Source organism: Aphidius gifuensis, linkage group LG4, assembly GCF_014905175.1.
Source record: "Aphidius gifuensis isolate YNYX2018 linkage group LG4, ASM1490517v1, whole genome shotgun sequence".
In the NCBI taxonomy this organism is placed as follows: Eukaryota; Metazoa; Arthropoda; class Insecta; order Hymenoptera; family Braconidae; genus Aphidius; species Aphidius gifuensis.
The window spans coordinates 16,609,606-16,634,712 of record NC_057791.1 but is presented as its reverse complement, the minus strand read 5'-3'; the positions used below and the strand labels follow the sequence as shown (position 1 = coordinate 16,634,712).

Below are 25,107 nucleotides of genomic sequence, written 5' to 3'. Positions count from 1 at the left end.
ATATAATATATATTGTTAGCATAGTCAAAGAACAGCAATAGTTAGTTTAATTTTTATTAATAAAAAAAAAATCGATGAAGTTATACTATCCCTGTTTTTTTATGCTACGAACATAATTACTCCTTGATGAAAATGAATGATACATGGATCGAAGTCTAAAGAATAAATAAAAGCAATTAATCCAGTATTATTAAATAATTGTGGAAGTATAATCAACAATTTTTTAATATTATTTAATTACTTAAATTGTATTACGACGTACTTAATCATTCTTACAATATTATCAATATATTTATTGGCATTAAAAAATCGAAATTCCATAAAAGAAATAATAATTTAATTTATAATAACTTTTCATGTTTAATTTGAATATTTAAGCAGTGTTTAATGAAAATTCAATCAAGTGATTTAATAAAACTTGTATTGATTAATCTATTATCAACAAAGAAAATTTTTTTATTTGTAAATTGATATAATCGCTCAAGTATTCTGTCATTGAGTAATTTTTTAATATCTTTGGCAATAATAAAATCCAAATGATTAAATGCTTTGTGAGGAACTGGTTCGGCGATAACTTTGCTCGATACCCTTTTTATAATTTCTTCAGAATCTTTGGCTGTTGATAAAGGATCATTTTCACCGTAAAAAAATATCATAGGTGATTTTACGTTTTTTAAATTGTATTTTGGTGGTTTTGATTTTCCATAATGCTGCATATTTTTAATATTACTTCCATAATCAAATTTTCGAAAGCCATCTGTAGAAAAAAAACATGGTTAAAGTATTTTTTCTAAAAAATATATAAAAATAATACTAAAGTATATAAATAGTTTTAATTTACGTTTTTGTAAACCAAATTGCCCATAATGCAAGAAAGTTTTTCCCGAGGTACCAGCAGGAAAATATTTTAAAGCCAGACTCAGTGTGAACTATAAAAAAAATTTCAAATATAAAAAAAAACTAAATATTCCATAAATTTAGGATTTCATTGTTTTTCATACTTTATCTATTTGTTCGCGATCCTTGCCACAAAAAATATCAAACGGCATCATACACAGGTCAACTATATCATGCTTTATACATATTTCTTCGAAAATTAAACTGTAACTTGGAGATTGAGGAATAAACTCAAAACGTCCGGTTGAATCAATTGTGTTCTAATAATAATTATTTTTTCACAGTAAAATATTTAAAGTATTACTTAATAATAGTAGTAATAAAATTTAAAAGTAAAAATATTTACCAGAATGAAGATAGCAATAGGAACCACTGATAACTCAGTGGCTGGTTTATTGAAAAAACCAGTAACGGGGGCAAGACATATGACTAGTTGAATTTTTGAATTATATTCTGGACGTTCTGATAATGTGGTAAATATGGTTGTTGTCCCCATGGACATACCAATATATATCAATGAATTTTGATTTGTAATATTGAGAACAAAATCAACACTTGCAGGAACATCATAATATCCATGTTCATGAAAGCTGTAAATAATTTTTTAATTTTTAAGTAAATCTTAATTATATATTTAAAATTTAAATAAATACTTTATACCTATAGTCCCAAAATTTTTTGTCATTTGGAGACAATTTAATATGACTACGTCCATAAGTTGTGCCACGAAAATTTCCTAGCCAAACGTCGTATCCTTCGTCAGCAAGTTGCATAGCTTAAAAATTAAAATATACAATTTTTTGATATTGTGTTAGTAAACCATGTAATTTATTATTTTTTATTCTGCAAACCTAGACTTCTTTCTGGACCCTGAAATAACCAGGTATCGGAATTAGTTGGTAAACCACAAAGCATGAAAATAACTGGTTTATCAATACTTTTATTTGAAAACTCTGAAGGACTTTTTATTATTCGAAACACATTTAAAATATATCCATCTTCAGTTGTGACGTTGTACTGCTCTCCTAAGTACCCTGATTTTTCAATTAATTCAATCTAAATACGAAAATCTTTCATTACTAATAAATTGATAATTTTATTATTATAAATATTTACACCAGTTAAAATTTTTTCACTCTCTAACTTCAGATGAGATAATTTAATTACTACAAATAGAATAATCATCTTAAATATTATTTCCATGTTAGATATTAAATAGATAAACTACAATATTTTTTGTGATCACGTTGAGACTGGATAAATGACTGATTGTGTCATTACTTGCACCAAGTGACCATTTAAGTTTTTTATCTAAATACTTTATTTTCAGACTTTGCTTTTTCACTATAAAAACTTCATTGATATTTACAATGTTTCCCACATACAATTATGTAACACATTGTAACAATATTTATAACGAGTTATGAAAGTATAAAAAATATATTGTTAATAACGTTTTAATAAATAACAATAAATAAGTTATGTAGATTTTCAGTGTACTAGATCAAGTTTAAGGATCACCACTAAGTAACGATAATATATTACAAATTATTGATAATCATTTGTTGCATAGTCTTTATACATATCGTGTACAATGTAAAATGTAAATTATTTTATTGAATCGTAAAAACAGTAATCATAATGCAAATTTTTTATTAAATTTTTTTATTTCTAAAAAAACTCATTGCATAATTTTTATAATGTACAAGTCATGTGATTAAATTCAACAACAATCTTTATTTCTTAAAAAAACTGTTACATATTGTAAATGTAAATAATATTTTTCTAATAAATCAATGATTATAAATTTAAATAAATTACATAATAATATTAGAAAAAAAAATTTTTTAGTAATTATATTCAACTGTTTCTTTAAAAACCAAGAAAAAAAAATTGCTTTAATTCATGTCATTTTTGAAAATACATACATTTTTTTTAACCAAGAATTTTAAATAAGTAAAAAAAAAAAAAAAAAAAGAGAATTATAAAAAAAAGAAAAATCAATTGCATTAAATGACTTTTTTTTTTGTTTGCATATTAAAAATATTTAAAATGTTTTTTGGTAACAAGCTTGTAATAAAATATAAAAATAAAGTGTAATTGATTGTTTTTTTTTTACTAAAAAAATCAAGATAAAATATATAAAAAAGTGTAAATTATTTTGTCAGAAAAAAAAAACAAAATAAATTTATAAAATTACAGGTTATTAAGTAATTGATACAGGCTGTTGAAACATGGTTTATCCAACAATACCAATTGAATCGTCAAGTCGATCACAACTTGAAATCCCACCAGTGCATCAAATATCTTCGCCAAGTCAATTACACCAACAACAACAGCATATTTTATATCCAACATTTGGTACAATACCATCTGTATATTCTCAAGGCAATATTCCATTTCAAAATCAATGCAATCAATTTGATCCACGTCATCATCAAGCTACCAACATTGCCCTAAGAACAACCCAAGGTGATCCCTAAAAAAAACAAATACAAAATAATTATATCAATATATTATTCTGTTTAAATTAATTTATCTTATTTATTTTTTTAAAAAAAGAATTACGTGCAATGCAAAAGAACACAAAGTGGCAGACTAAAGTACGAGCACCAAAAGTTAAAGAATTTCTAGGAATACAAAATAATATTCAACAACAATATGTTCAATCACCAATGATGCTTTATGACTCTTCCCATTTAACACCATCACAATCATCATTATCACCAGTTTATTTGTCACAATCAGCTTACAGCCAAGCACCATATCTCACTGAGCCATTTACACAATTTACACCAACTCATCAATACTACAAACCACCAGAATTTCAAACATTTTGTTTAATTCCAGAACGACAAAATTCAATTGGACAATATAATCAACCAATTCATCAACAATCATATTACAATGTTAAATCAAAATTTCAATTATCAACATCAACAGTTTGTCCAACAAATAACATTGATAATGAAAAATATTTACCATTATCATCATCATCATCCTCATCATTAATAAATGATAATTCAAAAAAAATTATACAACAAAATAATCATATAAATTATGATATTGATAAAAAAAATAATAATGATAAAAAATGTAATAATATTAAAAATTTAATTGATGATGAATCATCAAATTTTAATTTTACTATTGAAGCTGAAAAAATGGTATCAGAGCTATGCAATACGTATGATTATGATGATAAAATACAAGCTAAAAGTTTAAATATAAAACAAGAAATTAAAAATGATAATTTTTATAATGAAATACCAGAAAATAAGCAGGATGATATTGATAATACAAAGTATTCTGATTTAATTAAAAAATTAATGTACTGGGCATGTAATGAAGCTGATATGATATTAAAAAATTCAAATTTAATAACAACAAAAGAAACATCATTATTAAATCTTTTATCAGCAACAAAAATTGCATTAGAAAAATCATCAACATGTTTACCATTATATTCTGGTGATAAAATTTTTTATCAAGATTTAATAAATTCATTAATGAGAATATGTAATGGCTGGTTATTACTTGATCATTATTTAAATCGACAAAATTTAATTAATGAAAAATATGATAAAGATATGATTGATTCATTTAAATTATGGGAAACATCAAGTCATAATTTAATTATAAATTTAGTTAAAACATTTATTAAAATTAATAAAAATTGTCATGATAAAATTGATGATAATTGTACAATATCATCATCAATACCTGGTGATGTATCATTGTATTTAAATAATGGAATATTTGGTAATTTTACAATTGGTAAAACAGCTCAACTTTCATATCAACAAATTATTAAAAATCCATCAAGAAATATTATTTATCCATCTATGCAAAATTATGAACAAAAATATCATTGGCCACCAATTGTTAGAGACAATAAACTAAAATCGAAATGGACAGTTACTGATAGTAATACAACAAATAAAATAAATGATTCATATTCATTAAAAAATATATTAAACAATGATATTATTAATCAAAGACAACATAATATTATTATACCACAAGTTATTGAATCAACAACAACAACATCATCATCATCAATTGATAATTCAATTCCAATATTTAATAATTTAAATATTGATGAAAAAAGTGGAATTAATGTTGCAAATAGAATGACGTTATTAAGTAAAATTGAAAATAAAAAAAAAGATGATACAATGGAAGGTGAAACAATTAATTTATCAGCTTTGTTTGCTAGTATGAGAAATAATAAAAATTTAGAAACAAATACATTGTATAATAATTCATGGTGGCAAACAAATACAAATATAACAACAACAAAATTACATCATCATCATCATCAAAATGTTGAATTTAAAATGGATGCAAATAAACAAATTCGTACATTAAAAAATATGAGAACAATACAAAGTGCACCATGGACAGCAAATTATATATTTAATGATGGTAATAGCAAAAATAATGATAATGATAATTTACAAATTTATATGAAACCAGGAAGTTATAATGTGCCAAAAAAAAATTATCATTTGAATAATAGTAAAAATGATTTATCGAAAAATATATATTTACCAGTTGATCAATCAATTCAATTGAAATCAAATGATGAAATTTCTTGTCTACCAACTGTTAAAACTTCACAATCATTAAATAATTTATCTGAAAAAATTAATGTATCATTTACAGCTGGATCATCATTGACTAATCCAAATGACATTGCATGGAAAGCAGCATGTGCATCTGCTGAATATATACTTGGTTCGCTATCAGTTAATGAAACAACAACAAATACTAAAAAAATTGATGATAAAACTACTGATAATGATGGAAAAATTGATAATTATTTTACATCACAATGGCAGTATAAAAATTTTAATAAAACAGATGGTGAAGTATCAAGCTATGAAGCATCAGATGATGATTCTGATGATTTCGAATTGTCAAATAATAAAAATTCAAATGATGACACTCAAAAATCACATTTTAAAACTGATTCTTGGTTAATTAAAACATTAAATGCATCAACTATTATTAATAATAATAATATTAATGATAAAATTGTTGATGATGTTGATAAAAAAATTAATGATGATAAAGCAATTTCTAGTGATAAAACTTTTGATAATAATGGTAAGGTAACATATTCAGAAACAGTTAGAAAAATACCATCAAATACAAAGTTATCAGCTGCTAAAAAAATATCAACTGAATGTATTGATGAATCATATCAATCAATGAGTTCATTTACTTCATTGGATGATAGTAAAATTGTTAAAATAAATGAATCATCAACACCAAAAATAATCAATGATAAAGCATGTAAAGTTAAAAAAAATAATAAAAATTATCAAAATTGTGATAAAGGCTGGTCAGTTTGGTATACCTCAAAAAAGAAACAAAATACATTGACAATTGAAGGATTTGTTATTGAAAAATTAACAAATATACACAAAACTTTATGGAAATTGGATTCATCAAAAATATTTAAATATCCATCATCAAATTTAAAATTAACAAATGGATATTCAAAAGTAACTGTTAGTATTAATTGAAAACTATTTTTCCAATTAATTAAAAAATTTTTTATTATTTAATTTAGATTGATCATTATCGAAAGATCATTAAGAATCCAATATTTCTTGATACAATTGGATATAAATTAAAAAATAATGTCTATAGAAAAATGGAGCATGTTATTAAGGATTTTAGAAAAGTTGTTAATAATTCAAAAATTTATTACAAGGTAATTTAAATAGCTGAATTAATTTTATAGCTATTATTAATATTTAAAATTGATTTTTCATTTATCAGAACAACAAAGATGTTATTGAAAAAATTGAATCAATGTCTAGAAAATTAGAGGAGTTGATAAATCAACATTTTTCTGATACAAATCGTGTTAGTAATAATAACGAAGAGATTAATAAAAGTTCATCGAAACAATTGACAAATTGTGTCAATAATAATCCAACAATTGTTGATGAAAAGAAAATACTTACTTCTAATAATCGTCCATCGAAATCCATCAATTGTTCCAAGTCTCAATTGACAAATGTAACCTAAAAACAATTCAAGTTTAATGTTAATTTATTTATTTTTAGTAAATTATTTAAAACCAGATAACATTATTAATTATATTCGATAAAAAAAAAGAGTAAAAATATCTGGTATATGAAATTTTCGTATTTTGATTTTAATAGTTAATAATTATCCTCAAAAAATTTTAAAAAAAAAAGAAAAAAAACAGTAGCATTTTATAAAAATGTTTAAATAAATTAATAATAATAATAAGAATACAAAATTAAATTTGCATTTTTATTTATGAATAATTTAACAATAAAAAAAAAAAAAAAATTACATAATAACATCAGCTGATCCGGTTGACAGTTTGACACAAGAAATATTTGTTTTTCCTCAAAAAAAAAAACAATCAAGTTTTGTCTAAAATAAATAATAAAAATAAATAAAAATATATTTTTAATATTTCAGTCGTCATAATAAATAACTTGTCATTGTTGTATTTAAATGTTAACAATAAACAAGGAAATAAATTAAAAAAAGAAAAAAAAACAGAGATGAGTAAAAATGTGTTGGCGACACCATCGGTTTTGTTTTTTTTTAATCCATCAATTGGTGGGGGGTAATAATAAAATGGCGGACATGTACAGTGAATCATACAAATTACAAATTGAAAATATCTAATAAAATATCTAACACAATAATAATAATAATATTAATAGTAACAATAGTAACGCCAATTGTGTAAACACAAATAAACATATAAATATATTTTTACTATAATTTTTTTAGTTTTAGTAATTTAATTATGAGTAAGTCAAAGTAATGATGTTGTCAATTAATTAATTGCAAGTGTATATAAAAAAAAAAAAAAGAGTGAAAAAACAAATCCAAGACAAGGACAGCTGACGTGAACTAATTCACATCCGGATCGAATTGTTGAAAAAAAAAAAAAGAGTAATTTATTTGTAGAAAATAGTAAAATAATAATCAAAGTGTGTAGATAGAAATAATAATTAAAAATGAATTGGGAAGTAAATTTACATTTGACAGAAACTGAGCTACGTTATTATGGTGATATATTTTTGTACTGTTGTGACAGTTCAGATCCTGAAAGTGTACCAGTTGTCAAAGCTGCTGAATTATTTCATTCAGCAAATTTACAAAGAGATGTTATGATAAAGGTAAAAAGAAATGATTAAAAAAAATGATGAATAATAAAATAATAAATTAAAATATTTTTCAGATACTTGACATATGTGCTGGATCAAAAGAAAATAATTATATGAATAGAAAACAATTTTATACAGCATTAAAATTAGTTGCAGCATATCAATCTGGTTTAGATATAAATAATGATTTAACAATAAATTCATTTGATATATCAACACCATTACCACGTTTTTCATGGCCAACATCTGGTGATGAAGCTGATACAAATAAAAATAAAGATATTAAAATTGGAATAACAAGATTACCTGGTAGTACAACTGAGAGTGAAAGTGATGTTGAATCATCACGTGATACTGGTGGTAGTACTGATTCACCAACTCCAACAAATTCAGTAACACAAGAAAGAATTGATGAATTAATGAGTGGTGAAAAAATACTTGATACAGCAACTGGTAGCTGGCGTGGTTTATTAGTATCAGAAGAACAAAGACAATTATTAGGTACTGAAGAAGAAAGTTCAGAAAGACATAGTAGTGATGAAAATGATGGTGAACAATTAGAATTTCCACCAGATGAAGTATGGGCTATTAATGATGAACAAAAAGATTATTATGCTGCTCAATTTACAAAATTACAACCAGATCCAGATGGTTTAATTGCTGGTTCAATTGCACGTACATTTTTTGAAAAATCACGTTTACCTGTTGCTGAATTACGTAGAATTTGGCAACTTGCTGATGTAACTAGAGATGGTGCATTAAGTCGTATAGAATTTTTTGTTGCAATGCATCTTGTTGTATTACGTAGAAATCATGTTACATTACCAGATATATTACCACCAGTACTTTCAATACCACTTGAAATGTCTATTAGTGAAATTAAAATTGAACAATCAATATCACCAACACAAGCACCAGCACCACCTCCACCACCACCACCAATTACATCACCATCAAAAAAATTATTAAATAAAAATACAATACAACAACAACAACAACAGCAACAACAACAATCACCAGATAAAAGTAAAGAATGGACAAAATTTGTTGATTCACCAACTGGTACAAATGGTTCATTAACAAGTCCTGGACCAAAACCAGTTAATTTTGATTTTCAAAAAACAGCTGTTGAACGTGATCCAAAAATATTACATCCAGTACCACTTAGACTAACACCTGAAGCAGCAATACTTGCATCAAGTGCTAATAATAATGCAAATATTAATGATGAAGATATTCATAGTGTTAATTTGGTACAAAGACCACTTGCTAAAAAAACAATACAAATTAATGATGATATTGTAAGTGGTATACCAAAAAAAGAACCACCACCTCCACCACCACCAAGACCTTATCGTACACATACTAGAAGTTCAAGTCTTGATCTTAATAAATTAGGTAATTTTATATATATTTTTTAAATTATACAATTTTATTTATTTATTTTATTGATTAGGTAAAAATGGACAAACATTTCTTGGTGCTCCACCATCAGTACCACCACGTGCATCACCAGGAACAGTAAGTTATTTTTAACATATAATAATAAATATATTATCATGTTTTTATGATTTTATTTTTTATCTTTTATTTAGAGTTCACCAAGAAAATTAATTGCCCAAAGAAGTGAATGTGATAATTCATCAAATATTATTGGTGATCAAGGTTTTATTGCTGATTTTTCACAATTTACTAAAAAAAATAATGAAAGTATGAATTGTGTTGATGCTGGTACTATGACACATACACAACAATTTGCTGGTTCACGTGGAGCATTTCATATTTATAAAAAACCAAGTCCAAGTAATTATTTAAATTAAATAAATATATTTTTTATTTATACCTAGTTGTTTTATTAAATGTATGTTGATTATTGTTTTATTTTAGAACCTGGTGATGATGATGATACTAAAAAAAATGAAGCTGATGAAGAACGACCAATGACACTAGAAGAATTAAGAGATAAAAATTCAGAATTACGTTTAGTTTGTGAAGAATTAACACGTGAATTAGCTGGTGCACTTCAAGAACGTATTAATTTACGTGCTAAATTACTTCTTATTACATGATCAACTGTTACGTTATCATTTTTAAATGAGATACAATTTGGCAGTCAATGTGCTCGATCATTATCTCTATAATTTATATTTATTATATATTACCAATGCAAAAAAATTTTAAATATTTATAGTCGTTTTTTTTTTTTTTCTTTCTTTCAAAGATGAGCAAATGAAAAAAACAAATCAAGCATTTTCTGAATTTTAATTTGTAAAACTAATTGTATAAAAAATAATGATTAAATTTATTCGAAGAAAATATAATGAATCTCGTTGAAAAGAGCCGAGCCAAAAAGTACCATTCATATATTTTTTCATGATTTATTTCTAGTTTTTTTTTTTTTGTTAATAAACAATCATATTATTGCCGATTTTTTTTCTGTTAAATATTTACAAACGGCTCAAAAATATATCTGTATATATGTGCTAGAAAATTATAAATTCAAAAGAAAAAATAAGAAAACACATTTCAATTAAATAAAAAATATTGTGAATTATTTAAAATTTTAATTCAATTGTATTTATCTTCTTCGTTTAATTAATTTTTTTGTGATAAATAAATGATAATTAAGCTAAAGAAAAACATTGATTATTTTACTTGATGAATGAACCCCTTAAAATTAATTTATCTTTATGATAATTGCAATTTTTATAAATGAAAAATAAAATTTTCTGTTGTAACAATATTTTTTTATTGATGGAAACTGGGGTTACATTAATATTTTAATTTTTAATTAACGATAATTACAGTGTTGTCGTAAATCCCGATGATGAAATTTTATTATAATCTATATATCAACAAGCATATACTGAATGAATTTAAAATTCATATTATTCATTTCTTATTCGTCTAAATTCAACAGCATTTATCGAAAAGAAAAATATATCTTATTTTTTTTTTCTAGTCTTACAAGTGTATTGACATTTAATTAAATTAAGATTATTATTAATATCGAGGTTGTTTTGGTTAATAATGATATTGTCTCGAGTGTCATTGATAAATTTTTTAAATTATTTATTGACTATAATAAGCCAAAAAAAAATTATTAATTAAATTATCAAACACTTAAAAACGTGGGGGATTACTCCAACACTAAATTAAAAAAAAAAAAAGAAAGATCTTGTTGAAGTTAAATTTAAATTTATTGGTCCTTGGTTTGCATGAACTTGATGAGATCAATAACACGGCTTGAGTAACCAAATTCATTGTCGTACCAAGAGATAAGTTTAACAAATTGATCGTTAAGTGGAATTCCAGCTTTGGCATCAAAAATACTTGAGTGAGTATCACCAATAAAATCAGATGATACAACATCATCTTCAGTGTATCCTAAAATACCATTAAGTGGACCACCTGGTGCAGCAGCTTCCTTAACTTTAGCTTTAATTGCATCATATGTTGCTGGTTTACCAAGACGAACAGTCAAATCAACAACTGATACATTGGCAACTGGTACACGGAATGCCATACCAGTTAATTTACCATTGAGTGATGGAATGACTTTGCCAACGGCTTTAGCAGCACCAGTTGCTGCTGGAATGATATTTTGGGCAGCACCACGTCCATCTCTCCAGAGTTTACCAGATGGACCATCAACTGTTTTTTGAGTTGCTGTTGTAGCATGAACAGTTGTCATAAGACCCTCAACAATTTCAAAGTTATCATGAACAACCTTTGCAAGTGGAGCAAGACAGTTAGTTGTGCATGATGCATTTGATACAACTTTCATTGATGGTTCATAAGCATCAAGATTAACACCACAGACAAACATTGGTGCATCAGCTGATGGAGCTGAGATGATAACTTTTTTAGCACCACCTTCCAAATGAGCCTTAAAATTTACAAGAAAAAAAAAACATGATAAATAAAATATATTTTTAATACTTGATTATTATAAATTAATTATTTAAATAATACTTACAGATGCAGCAGCAATTGTGGTGAATACACCAGTTGATTCAACAACATATTCAGCACCAGCTTTACCCCATGGAATTGCTTTTGGGTCACGTTCACTGAATACAGCAATTTTGTTGCCATTTACAACAAGACTACCATCTTCAGCTTTAACTTCTCCCTTGAATTTACCGTGGGTTGAGTCATATTTGAACATGTAGACCATATAGTCAAGACCAATGAATGGATCATTGATAGCAACAACCTAAAAACAAAACAAAACAAAATAATATCCATTAACATCAATCTTGTGATTATTTCATCATTTAATTTTTTAAATTAATTACCTGTCCACCACGTTCAAGGGAAGCTCTCAAGACGAGACGTCCAATACGTCCAAAACCGTTAATTCCAATTTTGCTCATGTTGATTTTTTTTTTGTTTATCTGAAATAATTTTTCAATATATCAGTTGTATCAAAAGATTAAGACCTAGAGGTCAAACACAAGGTCAACAATTATTGCAAGTAAATAAAAAAAAAAATTTCTCAATTCATATTGGTAATGTCCTTCCCCTCTCTTGGGGGGTTTATATTTTTGAACGCATCCCCTCTTGGTTTTGGGTCGATATTCTTGAGCATGTCACGTTGCAGCCAACAAATTTACCCAAAAATTTTTTTACGTAATAATATTGTCTATTGCTAATGACGTAATAACATTTGACATTTGTTGTTATTTTTTTTTGTGTCAATGACAACAGCAATTTGACAATGACAATGAAAAAAAAACAAGCTTGGCTGAGATTAGTTTCTTTTTCTAAATTTAATGGCGTCCAATGATTTTATAATGGCGATCAAAGATTTTCGGTTTTAAAATGATTATTAATTATTATTAATTATTTTAATAGTAATTTAAAAATACAATTTGTCGAATTAATCTTGAGGCTATTGTTTAAATAAATTTAATTTAACCATTAGAAAATTTGATCATGACAACCGACACGTAGACATGTCAAGGACAAATAAATAAATGCCAAAAAAAATGTCTATTTTTCAACAATAAATAATTGGACTATAACTAATTAACAATTTCCAATTTATAAAAAAAGATTTAAAGAAAAAAAAAAAACATATTAATGATTATTTATTATTTTAAATTGACATGAGTTGACCGGTTAATAATTTTTAGAATTTCGTCATTTTTTTTTTGTTACTTATTTTTGTGAAAAAAAGGGTATTAAATTGAATGGTTAATAAAACTGGGTTATTTTTTTAATAATAAAATTAAATAAATAAATTATAAATTGTTATAAATTTTTTTTATTACTTACATAATGAGATGTAAACTCTAATACAAGCACGGAAGTAGTGTCGTTTGAAGGGCAAGTCCGGCTTATAAATTGCCGGATTGTTGTTGCGTATGCGCTGTTCAACGAATGATTTGATTGGTGGTTTATTTGTGAAATAATAATTAAATAATAATAATAATGACGCGTTTATTAAGGTGTATTTCTACCAGAAAAAAACGAGATAGAAATGTTGTTTGTCATAGATAGCGCTGTAGTCGAAAAAAGAAAAGTGAAAATCAGTGAAAATTAAAACAATGGAAACTCATTTGAAATAAGTAATTTATAAAAAATTTATAAAAATTATTTGTAGATAAAATTTAGATAACAAGAGTCTTAATAAATTTATTTTTCTATGAAATGTTCAAGTTTCGAAATAAAAATAATTGAAAATAATAAATGTAATTAGTCTTATAATTTTTGGATGTAAACGAGATAATTATAATCTTTTTGTATATATTAGATTATGATAATTAAATTAGCATTTTTTTTTTTTTTTTTTGCCCCTTTTATCCATGTTTTTTGTTTAGAATTAGTTGAATTTAAAAATATTTTAATTCAAGTATTTCGGAGTATATTCGAAATACACGGGGAAGTAATTCGGAGTACAACGAAAAAAATTCGGAAAATTACGGACAAATTCGGCAGAAAAAAAAAAAAATAAAAGCCCGAAAATTGAATTCAAATATGTGACCATTTTTAGAAAATATAGTCATCTGGAAATAGAAAAAATCAATAGGTTTTTTTATTGACCACAGGCGTGCTAAACACAATGCGTGAAAAAAATAATTTCTAATATAATAGAAAAGAGAAACTAGAAAGAAGGACTTAACCTTTTACGACGGCTTAGAAAAAAAAGACAAGCACACGTTTTCTAACATTGTTAGATAACTAAATATTCTTGCAGTTAATTATTATTAATTTAAATGAAATAATTGGCATTTTTTAAATAATTAAACAAAAATATAATAGTTCACAAGTGTAGCTATTTACTTTGATCTAAAAATATCTAAAAACTGTCCAACAATATCAATAGAAACATGGAAAAATCATTAAAATTAATAATAGCCTTTTTTTCGGTGGTACTAGTATTATTTGTTGGTTTTTTTTTATTTAAACATCAATCCAATGCATCAAATTCTTCAGGTAAAAAAAGAGCTAAATATAAAAAAAAATAAAAATAAATGTATATTAATTTTAAAGAAATTTAATGTTTTATTTAAATTTATTTTTTGTAGGCTGGGATTATCAACATCCTGATATGTGGAAAGACATGTTTCCAAAGGACTGTGCTGGTTCCAAACAATCACCAATCGACATAACATTTGGAGATGATATGGTCACAAAACAAACTATGGAATTCATTTGGAATAATTATCAAAATCCTCCAGAAAACATGACACTAACAAATAATGGTCATTCAGGTATTAATTTAATAAATTCATATCAAAAAACATTTTACTAATGTTAATAATTTTTTCAGTTCAATTAGATGTCCAATGGAAGATGAATCATTGGATTCCATACCTAAGTGTTGAGGAAGATAGTCCTGAATATGTATTTTCTAATTTACATTTTCATTGGGGAGCTCATAACACTGAAGGAAGTGAACACACAATAAATGGACATGGGTATAAATATAAAAATCATCATTAACAACAATTTAATTACAAGCAAATAGTTATATTAATTTTACATATTTTAGATTACCCCTGGAAGTACATATGGTACATTTTAAACGTGAATATAAAACAATTGTAAATGCATCAAATTATCAAGATGGTATTATGGTTATTGCCTCTTTTTATAATGTAAGTTTAAATTTGATTTTTTATTTATTAATTATTATGATAAAATAGAAATAAATAAGTAATTTTATGCACAGGTTACAAGTAAAAATTCAACTGCTATTCAAGATATAATAAATGCAGCTGAAAAAGTTCGTGATGAAGGCAGCTCTGCACATATTGATAATTTTCTATTATCAGATTTTGAAGTTCTTCGAGATACACCAAGTTGGGTATCTTACAATGGATCATTGACAACACCACGATGTCTTGAAGTTGTCACATGGTTTTTAGCATTGAAACCTTACGACATGACTGAAGACCAGGTGAAATTTTAATTGTTTTTTTTTTTTGTTTTTTTACATTTAAAATTGAGTAATAACTTTTTGTTCTGTTTTTTATTTTATAGATTAAAAAAATAAGGTCGTTAAAATTATCTCATGGTGATGATCATGATAACCGACCAACTCAACCATTGAATGGACGTAAAATATTCTATTATGAATTCCGTTAAACGAGTGTAATCTTGTATAAATGTTGTCTATAAAAATTGTGTAAAAAATAATATTTAAATTGATTAAATAAAAATAATTATTGTTCAAATTCAATTATCAAGTATAACAATTAATAACAAAAATATAAATTTAATAAATCTCAAATGAATCTTCAAATAATTTTGATAAATCTTCTTCACTTTGTTCTCTTGGTGCTAATTTTGTGATACGATGCTAAATAGAAAAATAAAAATATATAAAATAATTATAAATAATTACAATATGTTTATAATAAATATGTACCTGTGGTAAAGTTCCATCAACAAGTGTTGGAATAATATTTTTATCAAAACCAATTGCTGATAGACCATTTTCAATTTTCATTTTACTCATATATTTTCTAACAACATCAGCAAGAATATAACCAGCATCAGCTTTTTTACAATTACTAATATCAGCACCAAGTAATTCAGCAGCTTCAAGATGTCTTTCTGGACATGCTTTACCAGTAAATGAAAAAACAGCTGGTGCTGATATTACAACTGATAAACCATGTGGTACAATTGGATGATCATCACTGTATCCCTTTAAAGTTACAATAGCTTAATAATAAAATTTAATTGTTATACAATTTATAATTAATTAAATACCTTTGGAAAAAATTTTTTTGGTGCATTACCACTTATTGGATAACTTAAACCATGACAAAGATGAACACCAGCATTACCAAATCCAACACCAGCCATTGTACTTGCCAAATGCATATTACTTCTAGCTTCTAAATCATCTTGATTATAAACAGCTCTTTCAAAATATTTTTTCATAATATTTAATGCAAATCTAGCCCATACATCACTAACTGGATTACTTCCTTGATAAGCTGGTCTTAAAATTGGATTTGTTGGACATGGTAATCTTTCAGTATATGGAATTGCAGTAAATGATTCAAGTGCATGACATAATACATCAAATCCAGAATATGCACAAACTCTTTCTGGTAATGTTAGTGTATGTAATGGATCAATAATACCAAGTGTTGGTCTTAATGCACGATTTGCAATACCAGTTTTAGCTTTTAATGGACGATAATCAAATATTGATACACCAGTTGTTTCAGAACCAGTACCTGATGTTGTTGGTACAGCTATTAATGGTTTTAAATTAACTAATATTGGCTTTGCTTTACCAATTGGTGCATTAACATAATCAAGAAATTCAGCATTTTTATCACTTGTATATAAATTTGCAGCTTTACATGTATCCATTACTGAACCACCACCAACCTTAATAAATATTTATCATTAATTTTCAATAATATAAATATAATTAAATATAAAAAAATCATCTTACTGCAACAAATGAATCATAATTTCCATTTTTAGTAAACTCAATTGAATCTTGAAGACTCGTTTCAGTTGGTTCAACACGTACTTTATCATAAACATCAAAATTAATACCATATTTTGTCAGGCTATCAAGAGCACTTTTAACTGGTGATAAATTTACTAAATTTGAATCTGTCATAAGACAAGTTTTTTTAACTCCAAAATTTTGTAAATCCATTCCTAACTCTTTAGTAACTCCAATTCCATAACGAACTGTTGAACAAGCCATCTAAAAACAATCAAAAAAATTATCATTTAAATATTCTTGAATTAATTTTTAATAATTAATATTTTTCTACCTCAAATGCGTACTCTTTAGTCTCACTATTATTCAATAATGAATAATTAAATTTTTCATGATTATGAATAATTGTTGAACCTGGATTTCCATGAGCTGGACATTTGCATCTAAAAAAAATATTAAATTAATTCAATATAAATAAAAATAAACTGAAAAATATGTGATTTTAAATTTAACAGCAAGATAATGTCAAGAATATTTTATTCACACTGATGTGATTGAAGTAGGTCGTATTAATAAACTCACGATTGTGAAGATATAACTTGAAGTAAATCAACAACACGTTTTCTCGAATACATATCAAAAAAATTAATAAATTTATTAATTTAAAAATTGAATTTTTATATTTTTATATTAATAATATAAATATTATTTATTTTATTTAACAATTTATTTGTTTCTATAGAACTTTTACAGTAACACATTTAACTTGTTGGACGACTTTCCCCCACTTCCAACAAATTATTCAATTTTATCTTGCCTGTACGTTGATTTTTTATTTTTTTATTATTCTCAATACCCCACCACCTCAACGACTCTGATATTTATCAATTAGTATTTAAATATCCATTAGAAAGAATTAAAAATAAATAATCAAAAAAGGAACAAATAAAAAACACAAAAACGTTATTTAAATTTTTTTTTTTAATTTTTATTCCTAATATATTTGTTATCAATTGATATTGTTTACTTAAAAATTTATAATTATTTACATTTAATGAAAATACGTATTAACGTATAAAATAAAATGTTTATGCATTTATTCGCATAATTTCTCTGAATAATATTATTATAAAAAAACGTATTAGAACCATTATTATTTTTTTATGATTATCTTTTTTTTTTTTTCAAAATATTCATACACAATTTTTAACTTGTTAAAAAATAATAATAATTTTTATATTCTTATCAATATTATTATCAGAAAAAAAAAAAAATGATAATTATGATAATAATAATAATATATGTAAGTAAGGCACGTAATTATTAAAGAACAAAAAAAAAAAAAATATTATTTTCTTTTTCTTGGAATAGACAAGTATCATAAATTGATTTCTTTTTTTTTTTTTTTTTAGTAGTAATAATATTTTGTTCAAGCTGGCATCGATTCGAAGTTTCGATTGTCGCATTATTTTAAAATTTAATTGCTGATAATGTTTGGCGATTGTAAATAAGCAAAAAAAAAATAAAAAAAAAAAAAAAAAAATGTCATCGATCCAGCGAGGATTTATGAAAAAAATAAAATAATATTTTTCTTCTTTTAAACACTCTCTGGAATGACATCACTTTGTGTCCAAGGACTTATTAAAAAAAATCCACCTCGTTTTGTCATTTTAGGTGTTGGAATTTCTTCCTGAAGTTGTTTATAAACAGCTCCACTATTTTTACTTCCATCAAGACCTGGATATAAACTTAAACCTCGTAAAACAGGTGAATGACCATTTCTTTGTTTCATGTAATATGAAATTTGTAATATTATTAAAATCATTGTACCAATAAATAATAATCCAACTAATAATGGCCAAAGTTGTCCACCATACCAACTAAGATACATTGATTTATTTTTAATTTCATCACAATTATCAATACAATCAACATCATCTTCATCTGGTATATCACTTTCTGACCAATTATCATTACTATCATCATCAATAACTTGTCCATGATTATTAAATGCTTCTTCAATTTTTTCAATATCATTTCTTGATAATTCAGAATGATTTATATCTTGTGGATATATTGGTTGTTGTTGTTGTTGTTTTTTAATTGATGGTTTTGGCATACGTCTTGGTGGTGGTCCATCATCAACAGATAAACATACTTTTTTAACAAGATCACTCCAAAAATTATGAATATTATAAGCATCAGCTATATTTTCACTACTTTGAATATTACTTATTATTGGATTATCATGAGTTTGTTTGATTCCAAGTTTAATTAAATATTCCATTGATTTCATAAAATCATTATCACAAACAAATGGATTACCAGATAAATCAAGTGATGATAATTTTGGCATTGCTTTTAATTCTTCAACTGTAATATGTTCTAATTTATTTTCATATACTGTTAAATAACGTAATGATTTAAATGGTGTTCTTGCTTCACTCCAAATTCTACGTAAGAAACAACCACTAACATCAAGATGTGATAATGATTTTGTACTTTTAAATGCTTCAACTTGAAGTGATGTAATTGGATTATTAGCAATATTAAGTTTTGATAATGAAACAGCACCATCAAACATAGTTGGTTTAATAAATGTTATTGCATTATCAGATAAATCAAGTTCACTAAGTGATGACAATGATTTAAATAAACCATTTGGTAAATCAGCTATGTAATTTTTAGCAAGATTTAATTTACTTAATGCTGGCATTGTATCAAATGTACCATATGATATATTACGTAAACCACAATTTGCACATTCAAAACGATATATATTAAATTTATTATATTCCATTCCTTTTAATATGAATTTTGGTATAACACGTAAATTTGGATTATCATTTATTAATAATATTTCAAGTCTTGGATTATTACGAAAATGATGATCACTTAAAAATGTTAAATTATTACCACTAATATCAAGATGATCAAGTTCTTTAATATGTGCAAATGCATGATCATGAATTCTATGTAAATTATTCCATGATATTATTAAATTTTCTAATGATTGTAAATTTGAAAAATCATTTTGTTCAATTATTTTAATATGATTATTTGATACATCAAGTGTTGTTAATTTTGTTGCATTAATTGTATGTAATGAATGCAAAAAATTATCACCAATTCTTAATGTTTGTAATTCAATACCAACAAATACATCAGATGGTATATTTGATAACATATTACTTGATAAATCAAGTTCAATAAGTGATTTTAATGGTTCAAATAATTTTCTATCAATTTTACCAAGACGATTTGATTTTAAATTAAGATATACTAAATTTGGCATTTTATAAAATGCTCTTGGTGGTAAATGTGATACTTCATTCCATGAAAAATCAAGTTCAGTAACACTTGGTGCATTAAATAAATAATCATTATTTGTTGTCCAATTTTGCCAGTTAGAATGACCAGATATTGCAAGAAGACTTAATTGTGTATTATTTTCAAATATATTTGGATGAATATTAACATTACCATCTTTACTCATATTAACAGAAAATAAATATGTTAAACCATCAAATGATGAACGATCAAGCATTGATATACGTGAACCAGTTATTGTTATTGATTCTAATTTTTGTAAACCTTTTTCAATTAATTCATGTGGTCCAAGTTTTAAATCATCAGCATTTTCAATTTTAAGATGACTTATTGCAGAGGTAAATGATTTTTTTCTATCAATAAGTTTACTGCAACTGAAATATAATAAAAATGAAATTAATAATTTGGCATTTAAATAAATATATTATACTAAAAATTAAAATATTTACACAGCAGTTGTTGAAGCTGAATATTGTCCACTACAACGACAATAATCTGGACATTCTGCCATAATTTCTTCATCAGTTTTTATGTCTTCAATTGTATCATCATCATCGTCATCATCATCGTCATCGTCATCATCTTCATCTTCATCTCCATCACCAATAACATCATCCTCATCGTCATCATCAATATCATCTTCTTCATCGTCGTCATTTTCATCATCTACTTCATCATCATCATCATCATCAATATTATTTTCATCATTAACCAATGCATGGAGTTTTTTATTATCACTTAATTTACCATTTATAAAATTATTTATAATTTTTTGTGATGATTCAGTTACTTTGTTTATATTATATTTCAATAAATCTTGTTCTTTTTCAATATTTTTCTTAATATTATCAGCTTTTTTTCTAACTGATTCAGCAACATTTACAAATATTTTTTTAATTTTTTTTTCAGTAACAGCATCCTCATTATTATTTGTATTTGTATTACTTAATACATTTATTTCTTGTTGTAGAATTTTTTTTGGATCAGCAAGTACTTTTGAAAATTCATCAACTTGTTCATCACTTAAATCACCTTTTGATGTATCATCTGATAGATTTATTTTTAATAGCTCATCAATACTTTGAAGTTGTAAATTTTTCGGATGATTTTGTGATAAATCTTTGACTTTTTTTAATCCATCTAATGGATCAGCTTTGACATATAAAAAACTTGACAATGCCAATACCAACAATGGCAGCAGCATAATTTTCCTGCTGCGCCTCTCCATTATTTATCTTTTTCTGTAATGAAAAAAAAAATAAAAAAATATGTATTATAATGTGTATAAATATAAAAAATAAAACGTCATACATAACGTCATTTAATAAATATATATAAAAACCAACAAGTAACTTGCAATTCAATTTGTATTGATAGTGGGAAAACTGGTTTTTAAAAATCATACAATGTGTAGAATTGATTTCAAGGTTTCTCCTTATATTACATTGAGGAACACACAAGTGTCTTAAAAAATAAAACTACGTGGCTAGAGTCTCAAATCTTATCAGTCAAATGATAATTTTTTTATCTTATACTGTCCATACACAAACATTGATTATTGAAAAAAAAAAAAAGCTATATTTCTCAGGTTCAGTAATACAAGCTGAAGAATAATAAATTATTATATAGAAAAAAAAGCATCTCATGCGAATCGAATTACAATAGACTTGGCTAGTTATGGTGTAACGTATCTTTTGAATATTGTCGCAGACAGTCTAGACATATTTATGAATAACTCAGAGGTGGTCATAGTATATTTTTTGGGTATATCTTGATGGAAAAAAAAAAAATAAGATCCACGATTTGTCCACGAAATGTATACTGAAAAATTTTTGTGATGGCATTGACCAGCTGTGTGTCGATGGCATCTTGCAGGCTCCAATGTGAATCAAGAAGAGAAAATAAAATATAAAAAAAAAACGGAAGAGATGAGAAAATAAGGGACTGGAAGATGCTGGAAAGTTGAGTGTATATATAGAAGCACAACTTGTAGCATGCTGCTCGTGTTGATTCTTTGTTCCCACCGATAAAATATATATATATTTTTATTCATGTTGCTTCAAGTTGTGTGTCTACCATACTATATTTTATTGCGCATTTTACCTGGTCTTCAATTTGCTCTCTCTCTTAGCCATTTGAAATTATATTAAAATAATAATAAAAGGAGAGACAAGAGATAAATATATAAGCAGGTGTTCAGCGGTAATACCAATGCTTCATCAATTCTTTTTTAAATTTTCAAAATCCATATTCACAATATTACCTATATACACAAATTCTTTCTCTCTATATATTTAAGATTTTTTTTTTTTTTCTTTTATCTTCAAACGACACGCACAAAATATCCATCACATTAGCTACCTGACTTTTTTATTTTTTTAAAAATATTTGCATCATCATCGTTTCCTGACAAATGGTCAGCAGACTTTTTTTTTTTTTTTTCATAAATATTTATATGAAAATTGAAATAATAATTATTTAACAACAACTATTTTTTAAATAGCAAAGAACATAGATATTTTATTTTTTAAATCATGACATCACCTGGATATTTTTTATCTCAAGTTTTAATTGAATAATGATAATATTATTAATATTTTTTCTATCTTTTGATAAAATTTCTGTGCCAAAAAAAAATAATAAAAATATAACAAAACAATATGTATGTTGTATGAAAACCAAGTAAAGTCAAGCTTATCTTAAAATACAAAAAACCCGTTCATACATAAATTTATCGCATGGATAACGATATAAGAAAAAAAATAATGTCTTATCATTTATTTGTCCATGTATATCACCAGTAAACACATATTTATACCTCAAAGGTTCTTGTAAATTAATTTATTAATTATTTATTACATCAATAATATAATTTTATTTATTGTTGATAAATTTATAAAGCTGTTTTTTTGTTATTTAAAAATTCAAATTATAATATGAGTAACTGTAAACAATTCATTATGAATCATCAAATGTCTGATAAATTATATTTTCGATACTTTTATGTTGTTTAAATTATTGTTATTATTTTTTTCGAATAAATAATTATGATTATATGAATTATTTGGATTGTATTATTCGTTGCTTGATTGATAAATTACTGATATTAATAATAAACTATTGAATGAGTAATATTTTTGTAATCAGTAATATTTTTTTATATTATTTTTATTGTATCATTATTACAAAGTACAAAGATATTATTGTATTATTATTTTTTTAAAAGATATCTAGTTTCTTTGTTTGAATATATTTTTAAAAAATAATATTATTATTGTTTATGCAAGTGGTAAATGAAATTAATCATGAACAGATTTATCGAAATTTTTATCATTTTCAAGTCTTAATTTGATGCTGAATATAAATTTTTTATTTTTAGTTTAAATACAACACGGGTAAGGTAAAATATGCATAATTAAATATTGAATTTATTATTTATCAATGTAATTATTTAGTTAATGATTTTTATAAATATTTAAGACGTCATAGTTATTCAAAGTTTGAAAATATTTCTACAAGTAAAAAAAAAAAAAACAAACATACCTTAATTTATCGAAAATGTTTTTTTTTTAATTGTTTTATAAATGATAATAAGATCCCAATGTCCCTGTGTACCCCATTTTTTAAATCGTTTTGTGTTCATTTGCATAACTTTTTATCTTGAATTTTTCTACATTTCATCATTTTCCATCTGTTTTATTATCAATATATTTTTTTATTTTACGTGCATGTTAATTTTAATTTATTATGAATAAAAGAGAAAATTGCAGCAGTCATGTGACCTCGCTGTGTAAAAAATAATAAATAATTATTTTAAAAAAAAAACTACTGAACACCTGTTTGAGTTGACAGTAACTTTTTTAAATTTTTTTACAGCTGCATTAAATTTTATTATTTTGAAAGAAAATTAATAATAATAACAATATTGTATTAATAATTTAAAGAAAGAAAATACGAAATAAAAGACTGTATTTGTCCAGGTAAAAATAAATAAATAAATTATTTTGATGCGTCAAATAATAAAATATACCGTTATATTCGTTTATTTAATTTATTATTATTTTTCAAGTATGACAGTATGAATAAATGCAAGTAATGCAAGTGGGCGTAATGTGAGATGAAAAATCAAGGGTAAGGTAAATTGAAAAAGGAAACACACAAAATCGTCAGCCATTACAAATAAACGTTTTCAAATAAATAAAAATTATACCAAAAGCCAAAAAAAAAAAAAATATATTTATATAAAAATTATTCAAATAGATGAATTATATTATTATACATAAAAAAAAAAAACAAGATAATAATAATATTAAAAGAATATATTAAATAAATATAATTTAAACTTACATATTTTACCTGATTTAAAAATTAATTCCTTTTTTTTTCTCTTTAAGTACACTTTTAACTCAAAAGCCTAAAAACTAAAAAAATAATAATTTATTAATAACTGGGGTATAAAAAACAAATCACAAATAATAATTATTAATTAATTAACCACGTATTTTTATATATTAATTATATTTTACGTACAAAATAAATGTCGACATTGGTAGAAGTGAGTAGAACAACTCGAGACGCGGGTATACAGAGGAATTTGTAAGCGTACGTATCGAAGTTTTGTTGAACATGAGGAGTGGGGCCATATGGTTATTCTTTGTTGCACACACAAGTCAGTATTTTAAAGCGCCTGAGAGAGACAAAAAGGGACTGATTCATTTGATAAATTAGGAGAGGGGGGCTGGAGGGCAAGAGGAGAATAGGGGGGATATTGAGGCCCCC

The 25,107-nt window shown here is 24.9% G+C and overlaps 7 protein-coding genes and 2 long non-coding RNA genes across 12 annotated transcripts; 4 read left to right on the top strand and 5 right to left on the bottom strand.

The window, feature by feature from the left end:
* Positions 1 to 395: 395 nt before the first annotated feature.
* On the bottom strand, positions 396 to 1,812 carry LOC122853980 (lipase 1-like). Its single transcript, XM_044154391.1, has 5 exons — positions 1,749 to 1,812; positions 1,558 to 1,672; positions 1,244 to 1,487; positions 842 to 929; positions 396 to 757 (listed from the first exon to the last, which is right to left on the bottom strand). Exons 1-5 carry the CDS (start codon positions 1,810 to 1,812, stop codon positions 396 to 398), a joined length of 873 nt encoding a protein of 290 aa, XP_044010326.1.
* A 1,211-nt stretch (positions 1,813 to 3,023) lies between these two features.
* LOC122855308 (metacaspase-2-like) lies at positions 3,024 to 7,041 on the top strand. Of its 2 annotated transcripts, none has more exons than XM_044156569.1 (4): positions 3,024 to 3,369; positions 3,460 to 6,416; positions 6,479 to 6,622; positions 6,691 to 7,041. In XM_044156569.1, exons 1-4 carry the CDS (start codon positions 3,132 to 3,134, stop codon positions 6,940 to 6,942), a joined length of 3,591 nt encoding a protein of 1,196 aa, XP_044012504.1. In that variant the 5' UTR covers positions 3,024 to 3,131; the 3' UTR covers positions 6,943 to 7,041. The 2 variants fall into 2 exon arrangements, with proteins under 2 accessions (XP_044012504.1, XP_044012505.1); XM_044156570.1 differs by having other exon boundaries at positions 3,460 to 6,410; positions 6,691 to 6,999.
* LOC122855309 lies at positions 3,264 to 7,313 on the bottom strand. The gene is made up of 3 exons (XR_006374057.1): positions 7,238 to 7,313; positions 6,879 to 6,938; positions 3,264 to 3,376 (listed from the first exon to the last, which is right to left on the bottom strand). It is a non-coding gene; the product is annotated as an uncharacterized LOC122855309 (long non-coding RNA).
* A 201-nt stretch (positions 7,314 to 7,514) lies between these two features.
* LOC122855306 (ralBP1-associated Eps domain-containing protein 1) lies at positions 7,515 to 10,711 on the top strand. The gene is made up of 5 exons (XM_044156567.1): positions 7,515 to 8,081; positions 8,144 to 9,467; positions 9,526 to 9,590; positions 9,665 to 9,872; positions 9,957 to 10,711. Exons 1-5 carry the CDS (start codon positions 7,920 to 7,922, stop codon positions 10,136 to 10,138), a joined length of 1,941 nt encoding a protein of 646 aa, XP_044012502.1. The 5' UTR covers positions 7,515 to 7,919; the 3' UTR covers positions 10,139 to 10,711.
* A 375-nt stretch (positions 10,712 to 11,086) lies between these two features.
* Positions 11,087 to 13,461, bottom strand: LOC122855307 (glyceraldehyde-3-phosphate dehydrogenase 2-like). The gene is made up of 4 exons (XM_044156568.1): positions 13,353 to 13,461; positions 12,371 to 12,469; positions 12,049 to 12,288; positions 11,087 to 11,958 (listed from the first exon to the last, which is right to left on the bottom strand). The coding sequence occupies exons 2-4, from the start codon at positions 12,446 to 12,448 to the stop codon at positions 11,269 to 11,271; spliced, it is 1,008 nt and encodes a 335-aa protein (XP_044012503.1). The 5' UTR covers positions 12,449 to 12,469; positions 13,353 to 13,461; the 3' UTR covers positions 11,087 to 11,268.
* Positions 13,462 to 14,216: 755 nt separating this feature from the next.
* On the top strand, positions 14,217 to 15,677 carry LOC122855304 (carbonic anhydrase 2-like). Its single transcript, XM_044156566.1, has 6 exons — positions 14,217 to 14,513; positions 14,606 to 14,791; positions 14,851 to 14,998; positions 15,073 to 15,178; positions 15,253 to 15,480; positions 15,564 to 15,677. The coding sequence occupies exons 1-6, from the start codon at positions 14,408 to 14,410 to the stop codon at positions 15,666 to 15,668; spliced, it is 879 nt and encodes a 292-aa protein (XP_044012501.1). The 5' UTR covers positions 14,217 to 14,407; the 3' UTR covers positions 15,669 to 15,677.
* Positions 15,002 to 18,315, bottom strand: LOC122855303 (probable hydroxyacid-oxoacid transhydrogenase, mitochondrial). Of its 2 annotated transcripts, none has more exons than XM_044156563.1 (6): positions 17,581 to 18,315; positions 17,333 to 17,441; positions 16,999 to 17,262; positions 16,299 to 16,931; positions 15,952 to 16,233; positions 15,002 to 15,882 (listed from the first exon to the last, which is right to left on the bottom strand). In XM_044156563.1, the coding sequence occupies exons 1-6, from the start codon at positions 17,631 to 17,633 to the stop codon at positions 15,799 to 15,801; spliced, it is 1,425 nt and encodes a 474-aa protein (XP_044012498.1). In that variant the 5' UTR covers positions 17,634 to 18,315; the 3' UTR covers positions 15,002 to 15,798. The 2 variants fall into 2 exon arrangements, with proteins under 2 accessions (XP_044012498.1, XP_044012500.1); XM_044156565.1 differs by lacking the exon at positions 17,581 to 18,315 and adding an exon at positions 17,543 to 17,561.
* Positions 18,316 to 18,432: 117 nt separating this feature from the next.
* Positions 18,433 to 24,965, bottom strand: LOC122855302. Of its 2 annotated transcripts, none has more exons than XM_044156561.1 (4): positions 24,859 to 24,965; positions 24,676 to 24,749; positions 20,778 to 21,569; positions 18,433 to 20,702 (listed from the first exon to the last, which is right to left on the bottom strand). In XM_044156561.1, exons 3-4 carry the CDS (start codon positions 21,554 to 21,556, stop codon positions 18,596 to 18,598), a joined length of 2,886 nt encoding a protein of 961 aa, XP_044012496.1. In that variant the 5' UTR covers positions 21,557 to 21,569; positions 24,676 to 24,749; positions 24,859 to 24,965; the 3' UTR covers positions 18,433 to 18,595. The 2 variants fall into 2 exon arrangements, with proteins under 2 accessions (XP_044012496.1, XP_044012497.1); XM_044156562.1 differs by having other exon boundaries at positions 24,685 to 24,749.
* LOC122855305 lies at positions 24,007 to 24,471 on the top strand. The gene is made up of 2 exons (XR_006374056.1): positions 24,007 to 24,308; positions 24,398 to 24,471. It is a non-coding gene; the product is annotated as an uncharacterized LOC122855305 (long non-coding RNA).
* Positions 24,966 to 25,107: the final 142 nt, after the last annotated feature.